The 20,630-nt window shown below is 39.7% G+C and overlaps 1 protein-coding gene across 4 annotated transcripts in view; it reads right to left on the bottom strand.

Moving 5' to 3' along the window:
• Positions 1–20,630, bottom strand: part of PDE3A (phosphodiesterase 3A) — a 265,916-nt gene that overhangs the window by 105,764 nt on the left and 139,522 nt on the right. For all 4 annotated transcript variants that reach the window (XR_014776234.1, XM_084766249.1, XM_084766248.1 and 1 more), the window contains exon 2: positions 2,077–2,127. Coding sequence is in view for 3 of the 4 variants with exons in the window: in XM_084766249.1 (XP_084622375.1) it covers positions 2,077–2,127 (51 nt within the window). In the remaining variant the exon portion in view is untranslated. The remainder of the gene's footprint in view (positions 1–2,076; positions 2,128–20,630) is intronic.

Raw genomic sequence — 20,630 nt, forward strand, 5'->3', positions numbered from 1 at the left:
GGTACCAGAGCCCTTGCTGTACCTGACACAATTCCCGGGAGCATGGGCTAATTCATTTGCTTTGTAGAGCCAGGAAGGCTTTTTAATGTCATCTAACTTTTATGAAATTTATGGAAGTGCTTTTGTGTATATAATTCTAAGCTTTTACACTTATATTGAATATGTAGAATATAATTTGCTTTAGTTTATATTTACTCTTATACTTACAACTAACAGGAGCATTCTTTCAGCTTATTTTTTTATAACTTATATGATGGTGTGACCAACCCTAACTTTAATATAAATTATAGCACAGCAGGCCATAGAGAGGAGCATGGTTTTAACAAACAATATATGTATGTATTTATTACATTCTTTTGGAAGTACATGTATTCAACAATTTGCTTGGCTACTTTGAACATCAAAGCACTTGGACAGTAATAATCAGAAACTATGGACTTATTTATGACATTTGCTTTTTAGCCATTTTTAACAAATTGCTTTAATTTGAGGCCATGTGTATATGTGTAGTTTTGTGCATGTGCGTGCCTCTGGAGGCCAGAGACATTTTGGATTCTCTGGAGCTGAGGATATAGGCAACTTTGAGTCACATAGTGTGAGCGCTAGGAGCCAAATTCAGTTCCTCTCCAATAGCAGTCCTTGCTCTTAATGACTGAGCCATGTCTGAGCTCTGTGCAGTTGCCTTTTAGTATTGGTTTGCAATCATAAGGAATTTATTCTTTTAATCTCAACAATTCATTACTTACCTTGCAGGAAATTGTGACATAAGATAGTAAAGATATAAACATATAGGGAGAAGTACCAGAGAAAATGAAAGAAGAAACGAAAGCAGAGGACCCAGTCTTTGGGATAATCCTGATTCGAGTGAGTTTGTTTATATTAGTCACTAATTCAATTGGTACAGATGAAAAGATGTGCAGCTTCCATGAAAATAGATTCATATTACTAGCTCAATTTTCTACTATATTGCTATTTATGACTATATACTCAGTAAGATATTTTACCTAAACATACTAAATAGAAATGTTTAATAAAAGTTCTTCTTTTTAAAATATTGAATAAATGTTTGTTGGAGCAAAAAAAAAAAAAATAACAGCTTCTAACTGCAGAATTGAAACAGCCCACTGAGTTGACTTCACTTTCCCAGAGACCTAAGCGAAAAGCTATCCACATACATAGTGATGTCACAGACACATGTAGCTACCTGAAAAACACTCAGGAGTGGCCCACATTTGGCAACAAACATTCACAGACTGTGCAGTATGGTCAATGTGAATGTGGAGCTAAAGACTTCTACCCACATAGAGTTTTTGGTCATGTTCACAGTCAGGTAAACAGAGGTTGCTATGAAAAAAAATGTATCTTCTACATCTTTACAAAACATCCTGAAAGGAAAAACAATCTTCTGAGTGTGAAACCCAGCCTTTATTCTGTCAGGCAATGTAATTATGGAAGAAAAACATATCCACATTGTCTAATTAGGTCATTAAAAAGCACAAATGCGTCATGGAAGCTTTCCCCTTTGCCCAAGACATAAAATGAGACAATGAAAACAGTCTGGTAATATAGAAAGGTTTAGAATTTGTTTCTTTTCAAAAATATTAGGTCCTTTCATCTTTCTACTCCTCAGACAAAGACAATTAATTTGGAGACAAAATTTTCTAATTAGTTCAGAGTTTACCCCTGATTATATTTCAGAATATTTAACCAGAAACAGGAAGATAGGGGAGGGAGAAACAAAATACATGGAAAATTATCAAAGGAAGTGAATGAAATCCAGAGAGTGGGCTGTTGATCAAAACTCATTCTGCAGAGTCGAGATGAATATACCGTCCACATCCACATAGACACGGAGCAGTCTGGGCGACAGGACGGTCTCTGGCGGAAAAGACTGACATCTCCCTGTGGGTCCTGAGACCCAGGCTTTAATCACAGCTAACTTAAATAAAAACAAAGGGCACGATTATTTTGCCTCTTCCTCGGTCTGCTGATCACTTTTTCTTGAATGTCACAGAATCTCATCCCTCAAAGCATTAAGGGAACATAAGCTGACCGAATCAAGGAGAGGGTATTTACCTGGGATCCTCGTGGTCCTCTCTTGTGGTCCCATTCTGAGTGGCCCATGAGCTGTAAAGACAAGAGGGAGATTAGGGTAAATTAAATGCATATTTTTATGTGGCCAGTATCTTATTCTTCCTTTGAAAGAACAATCAAGCTGCTGGGATCTGTTTTCTAATAGGAGATATATTGAGTAGACATCACAGACAAATGTACACGAAGGAATAGAAATTGTCTAGGTAGCTAACATTTCGAACTATACTGGGGCCGAAGGTATCTGAATATCTCTGGCAGGAAGAATCTACTATTTATGGCTTTACTCTCTTTCCCAGGGAAATCCTAGACACATGTCAAATAGCGGAGTGCTTCCCTTTCGTGCTAGTAAGACTGCGGTTACCAGGGAAATAAACACCGAAAGTCCGAAAGTCGCGCGCCGGGGCTGTCTAAAGCACCGCCAGCAAGAAGCAGTAGAAGGCCAATCTTATTTTTATTTTCAGCTCTGTTCTGGTAACACCAGAGAACGTGACAGACTCAAGGAGTAAAAAGAAGAGCCAGGTGTGGTGGCGCACACCTGTGACACAGCAAGCGCACGGTGAAGGTAGAGGGATCAGAATTTAAAGCAAGCCGGAGGCCATGATGAGCCACATGAGATCCTGCCACAAACAAAACAAAACAAACACAACAACAACAAAATGCAACAGCAGAACCATCCAGAACCAACTTATGTAACAGGAACTACGGCCCTAAGTCATAAAATTTAATGCTTATATATTTTTTTACAACAAAATATAAAGCACTACCAATTATTCCCAAAATAAGAATAGCTTTGAGCTACTTTGTCTATAGTTCAGGATTATTATTTGTTAGAAAGTAAAAAAAAATGTATTCAGGAAAAATATTAAAGAGATATATCTTAATAGAAACCGAAAGGGATGAGACGTCACTCATTTCCCCTGCACACTCATTACTAACTGAAGGGCCATGTGTGGCCAGTAAGCTCACCAACAGCGTGAACCACAGTTACATCCATCCGCATCCCTACATCTCCACCGTGCAGCCTGACCCTTCAGTTAATACTGTAGCAAGCTGCCACAGTAACAGGAACCAGCAGGGTGCCTTTGGACATCACCCAGGAAAACCGATATCCATGCAGAGGTTTGACTGACAGCTAAAACGTCTTGCTGTAAGAAGATTGAATTCTATACATTATTAAGTGTTCGGTGTCTCTCAAACAAACTGACAGGAACAACTGAATTAAAGCCTAACATAATATTTTAAATAATATTAAAAAATATTTAAATGTCACTATTCTAACAAAGGCATAAGTCAGACTAGAGGATTGTGTCTAAGGATATAGTATACGGAATGACACATACAGTTAATAATGTCCTGTGTAACGGATATTTGGTGAGAAAGTAAATGCTAGATAGTTTTACCACGAAAAGGAAAAAAATAATGGTGACTCTGTTGAAAGGCCTATGCCAGTGTCCCTGGGCACACACTGTCCTTTCTCCATGTGCCCCTTTCTGCTATCCCTTTGGTGTATGCTGCTTTTTGTCCACGCATCCTTCTCTGCTTCCCTTCTTCTTAAGTCTACATGAAAGTTTTATAGTAAAACCTACCTCTGCTTTAAACATAAAATATAACATATTAAGATGACAGCTATATCTATTTATTAGGATGCTAACTTTACTCGGAATGTTGTATTATAGCAGAAAAGCTGAGGAAATAACACTGACAATTTATAAAAACACATGCAGAAGATCTGGGGCTGTAGCTCAGAAGTAGAATGAGGGGTTAGATTCCAGCACCAATTTTAAAATGATATAGTAAGTCCAACTCTAATTACTTTGTGAGAAAATGCTAGTTTTATTGGAAATGAAATAAAGTCAGTAAGTAGGCTGCTTCTGCTGCCTACGGAATCAGTAAATTTAGCACCACAAATATGTGGTAGAAAGTAAAGGAGAAAAGTAATACAAAATATCTCTAGCTTACGGTATATGCAAATATCTAAGTATATTATACCGGTATATATTTTATTTATACATGCATATATGCATGTGTGTATGTGTATGCAAAGCTACTGTCTTTGAAAATGTATTACCTTTTAGGGCTGGAGACATGGCTCCTTGGTTAAGGGCATTTGCTGCTCTTAAGAATAACCCAGGTTTAGTTCTAGGACCTACATGGCAGCTCACAACCAATTGTCCTGACCTCCCAGTTGCAGGGGATCTGATGGACATCCAAGAGCTCCAGGCATACAAGTGGTGCATAGACAGGCATGAAGGAAAATAATTCATTCTCATAAAATAAAAGTAAAAAATAAGGTAAAAAGCATACCCGTTGAATGAAGTAAATCAAAATATAAAAATCCAGTAACAATGATCTGCTAAAGTCTGTTATAAAACAGAAGACAAATCAGCTAATAAGTTATAGTATGAGAAGAATTTACAGAGTGCAATTAAAATTTGACTTTAGAATCCTTGACAAAAATTGCATACAAACACACACATGCACACACAAAAAATCCTTGTGACATAATAAATCAAAAATAAGCTAAGGTGATTTATACTATTCATTTTATAAGACATAGTTGATCATTGTATTTGCAGAGTTATTATAATGATTTAATTATAGTTTGGCTAGCACATAATTTGGGTACAATTAGCCAACTAACTATTATTCAAAATTAAATGTTCACATGGTTTATATTTCTTTAATGCTTTAATATTTAAATTTCTGATTTATGAGCATTGCTTTTTCTGGTAAACGCTCATTAATTCTAATTTAAAGTTGCTGATGAGGTTCACAAATGCTAATAAATCAATCAAATAACTAGTATGCTTTATAAATACTTAAATTAAAGCCATTGAATTACTTATTCCCCCAAAACTATCAAAAGCAAATCTTGACACACGTCAATTTTAGGCCTCATTGTGGCCTTGGAATTGGCCTCTACTAATAGCATGACTGTGAGATGTAGGTATAGAAAGCTGGGTGACATGGTGAAGTGAGCTCTGGGCTGGTGATGAAATGATTTATTAAAGTGTTTGGGAAAAGAATACTTCATAGGAGGCTGGCTGATTAGATTGCCACCCACCACACTAGTGACCTCCAGCCATCAGGAGTTAGAGTAATCTGGCAAAGTCGGCTACACATGGCTACCACAGCAAACATACAGAAAGTAACATCTAGATGAAAATTATAATCTATATCCCATGGACTAACGAGAGAATATTTGTCTGTGACATCGGGCCAGGAAGGCAACGTTTTTCTTAGGCCAGAACTGAAATAAGAAAGCATGAAATTCTTCCTTCCCCATCATTAATATCCTAAAGATATTAACTTTTTTATAGCCCAAAAAATATTGTTATTTCTGATGTATACTGATTTATCCATCATGCATTACAGAACAAAAGATGAACTCAATAATTTGTAAATCTAAACTTTCAAAATTATTTCTGTAAAAACTCACTTTCTTTCAAATCAAAGAAGTATAATTTCCCAGCATTATATGATAAACTAAAGAGACATTAGTGTAAATGAATTATATTTTCTATTATGAACATGTATATGACATTATATTTAAAAGTTTGAGCTGACTTCTAGAGGAATTTTAATCCAGCAACATGGCTACCCTGGCAAGGGATCGCATCCAAAGACCTAGGACTATGTGATCTAGGGGGAATACAGACACACCGTAATCACAAACAACAATTACCTCTAACTGAGGGCCAGACAAAGTGACGAATCAGAGAAAGATTTGACAGAATGAATCAGAGATGGGGTACGCAGAGGGAGAAGCTCCTTAAGGACAGTACAGGAAGAGTAGGGAGGAACAGAGTACAGTACAAGAATACAGTAGAGTTTGTGCAGCCAGTTCAGTGCAGGTTGGTGCAGGTCAGTTTGTAGAGTTCAGAGGCAGGTTTTCCAAGCAGAGCAACTCAGTTAAGAAGCGGAAAGAAGCCGATTTGAGTCAGTCAGCTTGGAGAGAAGTTTTGAGCCACAACAGCTGAGTTGAACCATCCATCCAGAGTTCAGAAAGAACTAGAAAAGGTGAGCTAATTTAGCAGTGAGTCTTGGAGGCTGAAAACACTCCAGGCCTAGGTTAGCAGATGGAGGCCGGAAGCTGAAGCCTTCAAGGTCTGGGTTTGCAGAAGATCAGATCGCATGGAGACTAGAAGCCTCCAGGCTTAGCCTACATTAGGTAGAAACACTCTGGGCTCAGTCCAAATCATATATTGGGCATGGCTCTCATCTTGCCCCAACTTCTGAGAAAATAAAAGCCACATTTATGCTGACCAAGAGTATGTTATGTATAAAGACTTATTTTATGTGGGTGTGCCTGCATAAGCTTGTGTGTGTGCCATGAGCCTGCAGAAGCCTGCAGGGGACAGCAAAGGGCATCATATGTCCTGGAACTTCAGTTACAGATAGTTGTCAGCTGCCATGTGTGTGCTGGAAGCCATATCTAGGTCCTCTAGAAGAGCAGTGTTTAACTGACAAGTCATTTCACCAGGCCTTGACTGTAGTGATTTTAAAAATGTAGACTAAGGCTACTATTTTCGACACCATCAAAAGTTACATATGGAACTCTATATAACATGTAAATATAAATAAAAGGCAATTAACTCTAACTATGATAAATGAGGTACAGAAAGACTCTCTGAATCAGAAGGACATTAGAGAAAATTAACTGGGTGTTTCTCCCTACAAGTTTAAGGTTTTAACTCTTAAATTCTATTTTTAATTAAAATAATTTGAGGTCAGATTATCATTTATTATATCAGTGTTGAGTGCATGAGGCTTGTTACAGTATCTCCTGTGATTGTACTTAGTGCAGAAGTGGTGGCAAGTATTCCTGAAAACGGAACCACAGCACAAAAGATTTTAGAAAGTACTTAGATGTTCTGCAGCCTCCTCTCTCAGCTAGTGATTGTGAATGAAAATATTAAGAAATACAACAAATATTAAGACAGAGGGTGCATTTAAAACAGCCTACAGACTCCAGAGTGAAGTACAAACTACTGTTATTCTACCAACAAGAAAGTCACACATTCTTTTGATCAATCTCATAGATTTAGTGTTACCTTACAGATGATCAAAGCAGTCAGGGGATTAAATTTTTTTTACAGAAGGTATCTTGGGGCCAAGAACAATGAACAGAAGTAGAAACTGAGCACTTTTCTTCTTTCAATCTGTCCCATATGGACTAAGTCTTTGAGATAAATGAATAGCAGCAGGGCACCCAAGGAATTCTGGGAAAACTATCTGAAAGCATGAACTCCATTTGAGATACGCCTTGGAAAGAAGAATGTGTGTGATTTTATGAGAAAGAGATGAGCCCAGGAAAATGTACAAATTCTGGGAGTGCAGGCATGTTCTAGTTAAGAGTACATGGCTACTTAACTGAGAAAGAAAAAAAAATGTTTGCCTGTCATCATCTATTAAAACGTGCCCTTGGCTAGTCACTGTGATTTCTCCTTGGAGGAATGACATTTTAATAAATATCTTACCAGAAAGATTTGAGGACACATAGGCCATCAAGGTTAGAGCTGTATATGCATGGCAGGAAAAATCTTTCCATAGGACAAGATACACACACACACACACACACACACACACACACACACACACACACACACACGGGAGGGGGTCCTTTGTGTCTTTTTCGGTTCTCATGAAACATGATGAGCAAAATAAAGATACTTATTGTTCTGGTGAACAAACTGCATGTTCTTCAAGGGAGACAATTCTGTTACACGAAGTATCTAGAACATCCCAGAGCCCTTTGACACTGAGTCATTTGCATCTTTACAGAATAAACTCTTCCTCTATCCATCTTATTTTCAATAATAAATTTCTGCTTCGCAGGCTTCAGCTAGCAGTATGTTGCATAGCGCTGACGTCCAAGGAAAACAAAACCACTGCCAAGCACAGAACTCAAGAAGTTCACAGGAGCAGCAGAGAAGGCAATGGGGAAAATAAAACAGTTCTATCTGAGCACAGATATTTTTAAGAATGCCGTGAGAAATGACAAGAGCTGGCATGATGCTTTTCTTTATTATTGATAGAGTTTCACCATGCTACTTTGCCCCGTTATTTGTATAAAAATTAATGTCTTTACTGGGGCTTCTTAAGAGAATTGCTAGTGAAGCTCTGAAAGATGCAAGAGAGCTGTGACTCTGCAGGAAAGGAGAAATTATTTCTAGTATGTGTTTTAAAAGATATGACAGAAAAGTAATTAGCTGAGGCTTGCGGCATAAACCTATACTGCCAGCTCCTTAGGAAGGCCTGTTTGGGCTACAAAGCGAGTTAGACACTGGCTGGAATAATTGACTAGGGTTCTATCTCAAAATAAAAGATTTGAATGGGTTGGGCTACAGCACAGTTGAAAAGCATTTGCCTAGCGTGAGCAACATCGTGGTTCAATGCTCACAATCATTTAATGGTCAAAAGTAAAGAAGAGACTTGATACCCTATGAGCATATAAAGGGGGAGGAAGTCCCCCTCAGTCACAGTCATAGGGGAGGGGAGTAAGGGGAAAATGGGAGGGAGGGAGGAATGGGAGGATACAAGGGATGGGATAACCATTGATGTGATATGAATAAATTAATAAAAACATTTTTAAAAAGTAAAGATGGGCACTGAGGTCATCAGGGTTATGCTTTATGGCACTCTAAGAAATCTGTTTTGCTTTTGGGGTGTGGGGGTGGGGTCAAGTTTCACTTTAGACCAGGCTAGCCTAGAACTCTTTAGCTTAGGCTTGCTTAGAAATCATTGTGGTCCTCCAGCCTCAGGCTCCTTAGTGCAGCCATTCCATGTGTCAGTCTCCATGGCTGGCTTTAATAAAACTGACACATATGTTTTAAACATACCAAAGGCAATTTACATAGGAGGAAGTCAAAGTTACCCCAGGGTCTGCTTTTTAACTATGTGTTAAGGCTTTATTCATTAAACATATTTGTTAAACACTTATTGTATGCCTATGATGTGCAAGGCACTGATGTAGCCACTGCTTACCCTGCAGTGGACAGGGCAAAATGTACTTTAGGGAAGGAAGATGTAAGGCATTCACAGAAGCTGCTCACCCACATGGTCCTGATGCAGATGAAGAAGTCTATAGATCACTAGAGGATGGGAGAGCGTGAAAGAAAGGAAACAGCAAGGGCCGGGCACAGAGCTACACCCCTGTAAATAAGCCAGGGAAGCCCCTTTGAAAGATGCCCTCTCCCAGAGACCTGGGGAAAGTCAGAGAGTCTCACTAGTAGCCCTGGAGGATGAGCACACCAGGCAGGATGTAACCGGTGCAAGGTCCCTGAGACAGGAGGAAGAAACAGTGCCTGCAAAGAGCAACAGAGGGCCCCTAAACCACCCTTTAAATGGAGTCAGATTTGTGCAGTCGCAGATCTACAGTTGATACTTACTTCATTCCAACAGCAAATAAACAACCCTCAGGAGCATTTACTATAAAAGACTGAGGCACTGGGAATTCTCCTTGGCTGAACTCTTACTTAACTCTACCCAGAGGCACCTTCTATTAGTTGCCATATATAGTGTATTTTATTTTGTTACACGAGCTCTGTGTTCCGAGAATTATAAAATGTGGCAGGGCATAGGCCACTTGCTTAATGCACAGAAGGTTTTCAGTGTGATCCTCGGCCCTGTAGGGAGTGGGAGGTTGGAGGGACTCATAACGTGATAAACGCTTGGGTGGGTGTGACCTTCCGGCTTTACAGTTAGTTATGATAGCCATGAAGCTGACAGAGTGATGAGCAAGGGCACATTTTTTTTGCTTTCACATGTTATCCTTCTGGTATGTGCTTTTCAGTTTCTTTACAGGTAGAACATTCTGTGTGAGAACATAAGTAACTTGCTGGTTCTGTATGAACAAACCTCTGCCCAGGCGAAGATCTCTGGACCAAGGAGATATGCGCCTGAGCGTTCAGGCCAGTGCAGCCCTGTCTGCTTTATCCCTTGACATTCTCTTCCTCAGCTGCTGCCTATCAAGACTCCACTGTACCCCTCACAGAAGGGACAATGGAAGTTTGCTTTCCATCTGACTAGGTCACATATAACCTAACATAATCATGGAAACTCCCACACTTTGTTTCTTAGTCCTCCAGAATTCTACATTCAGGACCTGAGATTTTGCAAGATATAATACAGATCATGTGGAAAATGTGGTTTTTTTTAAACTGTTCTTCATAATTTAATGGCTAAACTAGGAGACATTTATGACTTGCCTTTGGATGGACCAGATATGACTACCTGCTGCCTCGGTAACAGTCTTCTTCATTACAGCTTCTTCAGTATCACTCCTCAAGCCCAACTTCAGCTCCGGGTTACAGGGAAAGTTTTATAGGGAAGCCAGGGGAGTTGATTGCATTATACAGAACACAGCCAAGGGCCCTGAAGAGAAGCGCTAGGAGCACACATCCCCTCCCTACTTGAACTGTGGCCTGTGGCCTTTGTGACAGGGCAAAGCGAATAAGTCTTTTTCAATTTACTAGTCCCAGCTTTCTTGCCTTTAGGATCTTTCCCAGATCAAATAAACGTCTTTGTGAACCTCCCAGCGCAACATTGCCTCTCCTAAGCTCCCCTTCTTACTCTGCCCCAAAAAATCAACAAGAAACAAGAGTTCCTTAGAATCAATATTTTAAAAATATGAGGTGTGTGTGTATATCAGTGTGTGAGCATGAATGTGTGTGTATATGTGCGTGTGTGTGTGTGTGTGTGTGTGTGCGTGCATGCATGTGTGTGTGTGTGTGTGTGTGTGTGTGCGCGCGCGCGTGTACATGAGCATGTTTAGAGACCAGAGTTCAGGTTTGGATGCTGATCTTTAGTTACTATCCACCCTTTTTGCTTTGGAGATAGCTTCTCTCACTGGCCTGGAACTCACCCGGTAGCCTGGACTGAGTAACCAGCCCGCTCCCGGGACCCCCCCCCCCCCGTGTTTGCTTCCCCAGCATCAGACTTATAAGCATGTGCAACAACACTTGCCTTTTACATGTGGGCTCTGGGGGTTGAACTCGGATCCTTGTGTGGCAAGTACTTTACCAACTGAACTGTCCCTCTTCAGAAAGCATTCCAAGCTTGACCATAGCCCACTGAAGATTGAAATTCATGGAGACGTTTTCCTCTCACAGATAACTAGATACTGTACTTCACCTATCCTCAGACACTAGGCTTCTGATCCTGACTCTAAGCACTGCAACCTAGCAGTCAGTAGGAAGGCCATGGCATCGGAGAAGAAAGCTGCAGAGAGTGAGAGGCTCTGATGTGCCTGAGTCTGAGCCCTCGCCTGCTCTCAGGCAAGTTCCATCTCTGTGAAGTGTAAGGAGGTTCCCACACTTGGGTTTAGGATGTATCTATAACTCTCCCTTGCCTCCTCCTCCCTCACAATGATGACAAATTCACTAGCCCTACAGGCTGCTAAGTCTTACAAATATTCCTGAAGTGGGATCGGGATTGTGCATAACACTTAGGCTGTATGCACTGATACTTGTTGGTATAATAGCCACCATTGCTGATCCATCAGCACAGCCAACTCAACAGTTCCTTCCTGTAAGGTAGGCTAGGAAAACTTGGCAGTAAGAGGAAAGAAGCTCATAAGGCTGCATAAGGAAATCCCATCAGTGATATTTCAGTGAGCACTGGATACTAAAGTCTGGGGAAATCTTCAAAAAAAAATATTTAATTTAAAGACTCCATGGAATGTTTTATTTGGCTTAAAGAAAGATTAACAATTTTCTAAGAAATGGATTTTCAACAATCTATTTTGTGGCTTCCTAAATATTTTTCTTCTCATTTATATTCTTTCATGACTGAAAACGCCATGTGACCCTACTTTGTGAATACAGAAATGAATTGAAAGAAGAGAATAGAAGCAATTACATAGTAATTGAACAGGAACTAAAATTTAGGTCAGCTAGGTGTGAATCACACGTTTCTTTTTCCTACTGTTCTGCTTTTAGCGTAAGTAATCACAAAGTCTATGGTAAGTCTCAGGTCTTTGGCATGGAAGCATTTTGGCGAGGACAAAGACACTAGCTTTCATCTTCTTCATTGGAAACTCATTGCAAATCTTAGTGAGAAGGAATCAGTTCTTCAAATCTCCTCTCATTCTCCATCTTTCTTAAGACTGTGAAACACGGAAAAATTTTAATTTTCTAAACATCTTACTTCAAAACGTTAGCTGTGCAATCATCTCTAAGAGTATAGTAAAGTATGCGTTGTGTGCTTAGCTACCAACTGCTCTCTTGCCACAGCTTATTAGTACCAAACATTCGTTCCTGCATTCATTCATCCATTCACTCGTTCAGTACATATCAGTTGCTCATGTTTAGCTCTACCTTATATGAAAGTGTAGCATGGGTGGAATTTCCCAACACAGAGGCTCCTTGCAAGACCTTGTGAATCATTAATGAAGAGTAAAGAGCTATGATCCATATAAATTCATCAGGGCAACTGGCTCAAATCTCACCTCAGACATGATGCCAACTTATGAGCTACACAATCATGGTACATAGTATATACTCATTGGTTATTTTTAACTGGACCAATAATCATATCATATTATTGTTATAATATCTGAGTTCTTTCAGAAGAGGATAATTCAGATATATGTAGTTACACTTAAATAAACTTGAATGGGGAAAAAACTCATCCCTTGACTAGACAATACACAGTTACAAAATTTGGTTGTATTAATAATAATTGATACTATATGTGACATGCATCATGAATTTGAGTCACATGTACCACTTGTTCATGACCATGGGCTCCACACAGCCTCACAAATGAGATTCAGGATGATTTTCTGTAGGGCAATTGGAAATCTCTACATTTTCACATAATTTGGGTGATGGAAGCTGGGGCTAGCTTAATATGAAAGGGCTTTGAACCCTAATAAGAAATGTTTGAGAAGATCACCAGGCCTAAAGCTACAGGTTGGTTCTAGAAGCCAGGCTCTGACCCTCATTTGCTAGCTCATGTATCATTTGCTAGCTAGAAAGAAAATCAATTTTCCAATGCAAGCAATAGGTTTAGAAACACAAGCAAACAAGGGGCTGGGTTTAGCTCAGCCATGAAGCAGAAGGTCCTGGGTCTAAGCCCCACACGACCACTCACACATACAAATGCCTGAAAAAGTAAGTAAACCAATCAGAGAACTATTCCTCCCTGACTCCATGCAAAACTTTCTTAAGTTCCCCGCAGATGAAACAAAACAGTTTCTTTAAAAACAAAACACGAAGGCACAATAGCTTTAAATTATTACGTCTGCAGACTTTACTTCAGTTGAAACAAAACCTACTGACCGCTGCTGAGTGTGCCCAGGAATCTGTACTTTATATTTCATTTCCCCGTGTCTTATATATTTCTGCCAATTTGGATCATTATGTATGAAACAAACAAAAAGTGGAGACTTCATATGTTGTTTCTAAGTATTTACCTGCTGCTAGACTAACACTCCTCAGTTTATACATTTAGAATCTATTTACATAATAGCTTATAAAAGGACTCATTCAAGGCTATTTTCCACAGAAAATTATTAAAACTCAGTCAAACCTACATCAATGGCTCCATGAGATTAGTCAGTAAAAATGATCTCTTCTTTTAAAAAAGTTAGAAATTTGGGGGGAAATAATGAAATCCAGAACAGTGTCAGCTGGACCAAAAATTTTAATTCAAACAGATTTATTTGTTCTTGAATTTAGATTGTTTCTCTTCCTTTTTCTTCATAAAATATTATGATACATTGAACTTGGACATATGGTTCTTTTGAATCCAGTATTAAAATTAAAAATGTCCATTTAAAACAGAAAGGGCCAAACATCTTATATCTGTGGTTATAACTATATATGTCTACATATATATTTGTTGATATATGACTTACTTTTATATAAAATATTTTTAGAACATTCATTTTAAGCTGCTATGAATGTCAATAAAACTAGCTGAATTCATCAAAAAGTCTCTAGGCTACTGTGTTAAGAAACGCTCTTGAAAATATTTTAAGAAGAAACAGCATGACTTTTAAAATAAACTGTAATCCGTGTGAATTACATCGCTGACTTATTTTAAATCCTGATAAGTAGAAACAGTTATTGAATTCACCTTTATGTAGCTTTAAAATATGAACCCTGAATGTTATCGCATGTGCCTGTGGTATTGGGGTGACTTTTATCTGATTACCTGTATTCCAATGGAAAATTATCAAAGAGAAATGGTCACATGATGGTTAAACTGTGCTGCAAACATCTAAGGTCATGTCCTCAGAGGACAACAACTCAACTTTTCATGATTTTCTAAAATAAAGTACCAACTTCACAAGCCTGCTCAGGTTGAGCAATGATTTCACTATTATTGCAAGGTGCACATGCGCAAACAGTTCATTAAGTGAGAATCACACCTATGCACACACCTTAGGATAACCCAGTTCATAACTGAGTATGCAAAGAGAGTTTTTATCTTCGAAAGATGACCGGGAGCAGTTCTGAGAAACTAGGGTTATTTATCCAACTCACAAGTCACCGTCAGGAAATGCTTTTGAAAACTGAGCTCACTGAACTGATGGCTATATTATTTCCAGCCGCCCTCCAGAGACTTCACAAGCCAGGCCCCATTATGTAAGGTGGCTGTGCACTTTACAGTGTATCTATTGAGTCTTCACAGTGCTGCAGAATGTTTGCAGGAAAGCGTTCTGGGTTTGGAGTTGTCGGCAGTTAGCCCTGCTTTCAGTCTTACCTGCGTTGTCAACCTGCAAAGGTTGCTGTTTCTAGGCTCAGTTTTCTCACTTATAAAATGGAGGGAGGGGTCAGTGAGAAGGCTCAGTGGCTAAACAAGCTTGCTCCCAAACCCACCAACACTAGCTCCATCTGCAGGATCCAGAGGATGGGAGAAGATGACATTTATTTTCTGTTCTTTTTCCTTTTTTTCCCTCTTGTGTGTGTGTGTGGGGGGGAGGCATATACACGTTTGCATGTTCTCATGGGTCAGGTACACATGCGTGCATGCGTCTGTGCATATGGAGGTCTGAGAGTTGGGTGGTGTTGAGAGTCTTACTTGATTTCTCTTCCACCTTATTCACTACGCTAGGATCTCTCAACCAAACCCGGAGCTCAGCAATGCAGCTAGTCCTTGGGACTAGCTTGCTCCAGGGATCCTGCCTCTGTTTTCCTTGGCTTGAATTATAGATGGGCCACCATGCACATCCAGCATTCATCTGTAGATCTCAACTCTGGGCTTCTTGACTGAGTGATAAGCACATTAATGGTGAAGCCATCTACCCAGGCCCTAGTCTTACATTTTATCACTGCTGGAGCCTTCTCATTCTTGGTGTTCCATTTCTAATAGTATCTCATCAGAGATGCTCCCTATAACTATCCTGCCATCTGTCTCACTATCCCCTCATTGAGTACCAAAATGCATGGAGCATTAGCGCCTGAGCCAGGCTTAGGAGTAGGAAACCTTTGCCGCCATTCCTCACACATGGCTATGCCTGTTTCCTGTAGTTGCTCAAAGATGAACTGATCTTTCAAGACTGTCTCCCACTGAAGTCATGAGTTTCAGGAGAATGGAAACCTGGTCAGTGTACACTGTGTGCACTGAGGTGGGCACAACATAGATTCACAAAGACAATAACTGATTCATGATGCAAGGGAAAGCTGAAAGAGTCAAGTGGTTATGAATTTTTTAAAGAAGAGGAGTTAGCCAGATGTGGTGGTAGCTTCTCTAATCCCAGCACTTGGTGTGCAGAGGCAAGTAGGTTTCTGTGTTCAAGGCCAGCCTCATTCATTACACAATAAATTCCAGGCCCACTCTAGAGCTACATGATAACTCCCCCCCCCCCCGTCTCTCTCTCTCCTGCATATCCCTCCCTCCCCTTCCTCTCCTTGTTTCTTTTTCGCTCTGTCTAATATACACATACACATGTGTGTGCGCGCGCGCGCGCACACACACACACACACACACACACACACACACACAGACACACACACAGACAGACAAAGACAGAGACAGAGAGGCAGAGAGACAGAGACAGAAAGAGACAGAGACAGAGATGGAGAAGGGGAGAGAATGTGTTAATCTGAAAATTATACTATTGTGAAAGTACTTCAAGATACTAAATTTCACTCTGCCAAGGAGAAGTCTCTTGATACAGAAAAGTATCTTGTGACTTACATATTTATGTAAAGCTATAATAAATGATGTGTTTACTGCTTTTAGTTTTAAAGTCCTGTCGAGGTTCTTGGATGCAAATGAGAGCTTGTGTGCAGGAAAACAGCTTTATGATGCTTTGTTCAAACTAGGGACTTTCTGCCTGTCTTCTGTTGTAGTAAAATGGTCTGCCTGTGCACACTATAAACATCCCGCCCACAGGGCAGCCTTAGTAGATACTGATGTGCCTAGCTTAGAAACTGTTTCCTAGTTTCTACTTCTCCAGGACACAGTTCTGGCCCACAGACAGAAGACATTTCTGTGGGAACTCTTGGCTACTTGGTGTTTTGTTCTTTTGTTTGCTTCCTGCCTACAAGTAATGTGGGATTCTAGGACAAGGCAGTGAACTCTGACACAAAGTGTCCACATAGTAAAACTAAAAGCTTCTGTTCCAATAATCAAGTGTTACCAGTGATCTCTCTCTAAGCAGGCAGATGCTAATGCAGTGACCCCTGTCCCAGACACACACAATTTCTTAGGAAACACTATCAATAATGCTGTATTATGAATAAATACTGAAAAAAGCCTTGGAAATGAGAGACAGACCCACACACATTAGCTGACCTGTATCAACCCAAAGGAAAGCACAGTACTCTAACTGTATAATAGTACAGAGAGGAATAATTCATGCTGTGAGTTTGATGTGCCTGTGTGTGTATGTGTGTATGTGTGTGTGTGTCTGTGTGTGTGTGATTCATAGCAAATTCAAGCCTATGAGATGCACCTGTGTGGTAGGCATAACATGTATGTCTCAGTCCTCTTTGCTACCACATATCTGAATCTACAACTTTTTAATAATAATGTCATCACTACTTTTAAAAAAATGCATACATGTGTATAATGTCACAAACTAGAGAAAAGCTGCCTGAAGAATGCATGAAAGGCATTCCCATCATTTGCTACTGGGAATGCAGAAAGGTTCAGCCACTTTTGGAAAGAAACTAAATTTCTCAAAATGTGCAAAATGGGGATTCCATATGGAGTATCAATGTCATCCATAAGCATACACCCAAGACAAATGATAACATATCCACAAAAAAGTCTGAACAATGATACCCAGGGCAAAAGTTATTCAGAACCCAAATACAGAAATAACTCAAAGCCCATCAACTGACCCATGGATAGGCAAACAATGGCATATACCCACCTGAGCATGATCTGGCAACTAAACTGAATGAAGTAAGACACACACTAACGACAACATGGCCAAACGTGCAAAGCCTTGTGCTAAATGAAAGATGCCCACCAGAAAAGATGACAATCACTCCTGTTTTAGGGAAAGTCCAGATAAGCAAATTTGTATAGACAGCAGGTGAGAGGTTGACTTCAGGAAGCAGTGGAGCAGGACCATGAGAAATGAGCACCAACCTGCATGGACTTTCTCTTGGAGTGATAAAAATTTACTGGGTTGAGGATGATGTTTGTATCTCTGTAAAAATGACAAAAGCTATTGTATCCCGTGTTTTAGATGGGAATTTTTGTGGGATGTAAGTAATACTTCAGCATTATTTCTATGTGCACACACACATATGATACTAAAAATCTCCTTAAGGAAGAATATTAAATTCATCCCAACAATAAATTTGAATAGGACTACTGAAATGTTATGGAAGTAGAGAATTATAATTAATCTTCAAAATACTTATTTTAAATTCTTTCTATGTATATATCTGCATGTGGATATGTTTTTATGAGCACAGATGCCTGTGGATGCCAGATCTGGCTTTGGATACCCTGGAGCTGGAGTTGCAGGTGGTTGTGAACCATCTGCCTTGTGTATTAGGACCAAACTACATCCTCTGTAAGAGCAGTATCATTAAGCCTCACAACTGACTTTCTGTGGGTAAGATATTAGGACTGTTTAGATGTATTCATGCACACACATTAGCATGTCTTATTTAATTTTATGCATGTGTGTTCACGTGTGTGTATGAGTGTATGTGTACACATGCATGTGTGTGCGTGTGTGTGCATGTGTGTGTATGTAAGCATATAAGCATATATGAATTAGCATGGACATACCATGGAATGGGTGTTGACCTTAAAGAACAGCCTGAGGGAATCTGTTCTCTGCTTCCACCATATGGATCCTAGGGATAAAACTCAGGCCATTAGGCTTATGGACAAGTCCTGTTGCCCACTGAGCCATCTCACCATTTCTAGATACCTTATCCTGAACAGAAGTGAGATGTCTGTGCACAGGGATCTGTATTTTTCTTACTAGCTTCTCTGGAAGGCTTTAGGAATTTTTCCACTTATAGTTGCTCTGCTTGCCAAGTCAAAGGGTTATGTTGAGCACTCACATTGCTTTTATTTCTGAGTTGGCTGGAGGAGTTCTCCACAAAGAGATACAATATCAACCCTTTTATGGGTTTGTTATCTTAAACTGTGGTCTGCACAGTAGCTTTTATTTTCCTTTTCCCTGTGCGCAAAGCCTCTCTCCAAACACTTTAGTGTTAAGCTCAGCTTTAATGTGCATGGTTAAACTTATTTTAATAACCCACTGTTCATTCTCCAAATAATGTTTTGACCAATACACAACTTTTCACATATTTCTTCTTTAGAGTTTCTATTGCTATGTTAATCACCATGAGCAAAAGCAATTTGGGTAGGAAAGGGTTTATTTTAGCCTACAGATTTCAGATCATAGTCCATCACCAAGGGAAGTCAAGGCAGACACTCAAGGCAGGAACTAAAGCTGAGACGTAAAGGATTGCTGTTCGCTGGCTTGCTCCTCGAGGCTTGCTCAGTAGGCTTTCTTATACCACCTGAGTCCACTAGCCCAGTGGTGGCACTACTGGATTGTGCCCTACCACACCAATCAACAATTTTTTAAAAATGCCCTACAGACTTGACAACAGGCCAATCAGATGGAGTCATTTTATCAACTAATATTCCTCTTTCCTAGATATGTATAACTTTGTGTTACATTGACAAAACAAACAAACAAACAAACAAACAAACAGGACAGCTCTTTCTAAAGCTCTATTGGCTTTAATGTTGCATCTGGGAATCAAAGTCAGGTTCTCCTGACTGCATGGAAAGCACCTTATTGACTTATCCTTTAATGCATTTTTTAAACTCCTCAAGCCCATAGAGCAGTATCATTGTCAGCCCTTCATCAGTGATGGAAACATGCCATACAGATTTCTTTACTAAGTAGCATACACTGAAGATCTCAGAGACAAATGGATACGGTGAGATCTTCCTTTTAAAGGCTAACTTGTCCACTTTGCTTTCTATTGCTCCACTTAAGGGTGAACAGGTGCTGTTAAATCACAGATGTGGAAATGCTGAGTTCTTCCTTGGTGATGGCTGACCTAAATACATGACTCTGATAATTCAACTGAGCTTTAAGGAATGCACAGAATATGGGCATAGTTTTATATTTGCTCTGCTTGCCAGGTCGAAGGTTCCATAAGAAAGCATACTGAGGTTGACTAAGAATGCATACTGAGCAAGCCACGAGGAGCACACTAGCGAGCAGCGATCTTCTATGGTTCATCTTTACTTCTTGCCTCAACTTCCCTCAGTCAAGGATACACAGAACCTTTACATGAATTCAAAGAACTTAGAATACATTTTGATGTAAGAAAAATTTCAAGATACTTCAATTAGGGATTATATATCTATGTGTGTGTGACAATAATTCTTTAAATTTTTTTTTTATTTTAAAGTTTACCGCCTGTATTGTCCTTGGCTGGTGCCTTAGTTTGAGCAGGACCCCTGTGCCCAAATCTGCCTATCATAACGTTCTACTTGTAGGTTTCTAGGACCCTCTGGATCCTTTTACTTTGCTATTCTCCCATGCTTCTCTCATCTAGAGTCCCAATAGGATGTCCTCCCCTCTGTCCCAGTTCCCTGGTAAGTGAAGGCTTTCATGGGACATGCCCCTTGGGCTAGTATGCAGATATAAGTGAGTATATACCATTTGAGTGTCCTATGAGCATATACAGGGTGAGGAAATCCCCCTCATGAACAGTCATAGGGAAAGGGGAATAAGGGGAAAATGGGAGGGAGGGAAGAATTGGAGGATACAAGGGATGGGATAACCATTGAGATGTAACAAGAATAAATTAATAAAAATAAATGAATAAAAAATTTTATTTTATTAATTTATTCAGATTACAACTAAATTGTTATCCCATTCCTTATATCCTCCCATTCCTCCTTCCCTCCCGTTTTCACCCTATTCCCCTCCCCTAGGTCTATGACCGAGGGGGACCTCCTTCCCCACTATATGGTCATAGGCTATCAAGTCTCATCTTGGTAGTCTGCTTAGTCTTTCTTTGAGTGCCATCAGGCCTCCTCACCAAGAAGAGGTGGTCAAATATGGAGCACCAGAGTTC

Source organism: Acomys minous (assembly GCF_964271855.1).
Source record: "Acomys minous genome assembly, chromosome: 17".
In the NCBI taxonomy this organism is placed as follows: Eukaryota; Metazoa; Chordata; class Mammalia; order Rodentia; family Muridae; genus Acomys; species Acomys minous.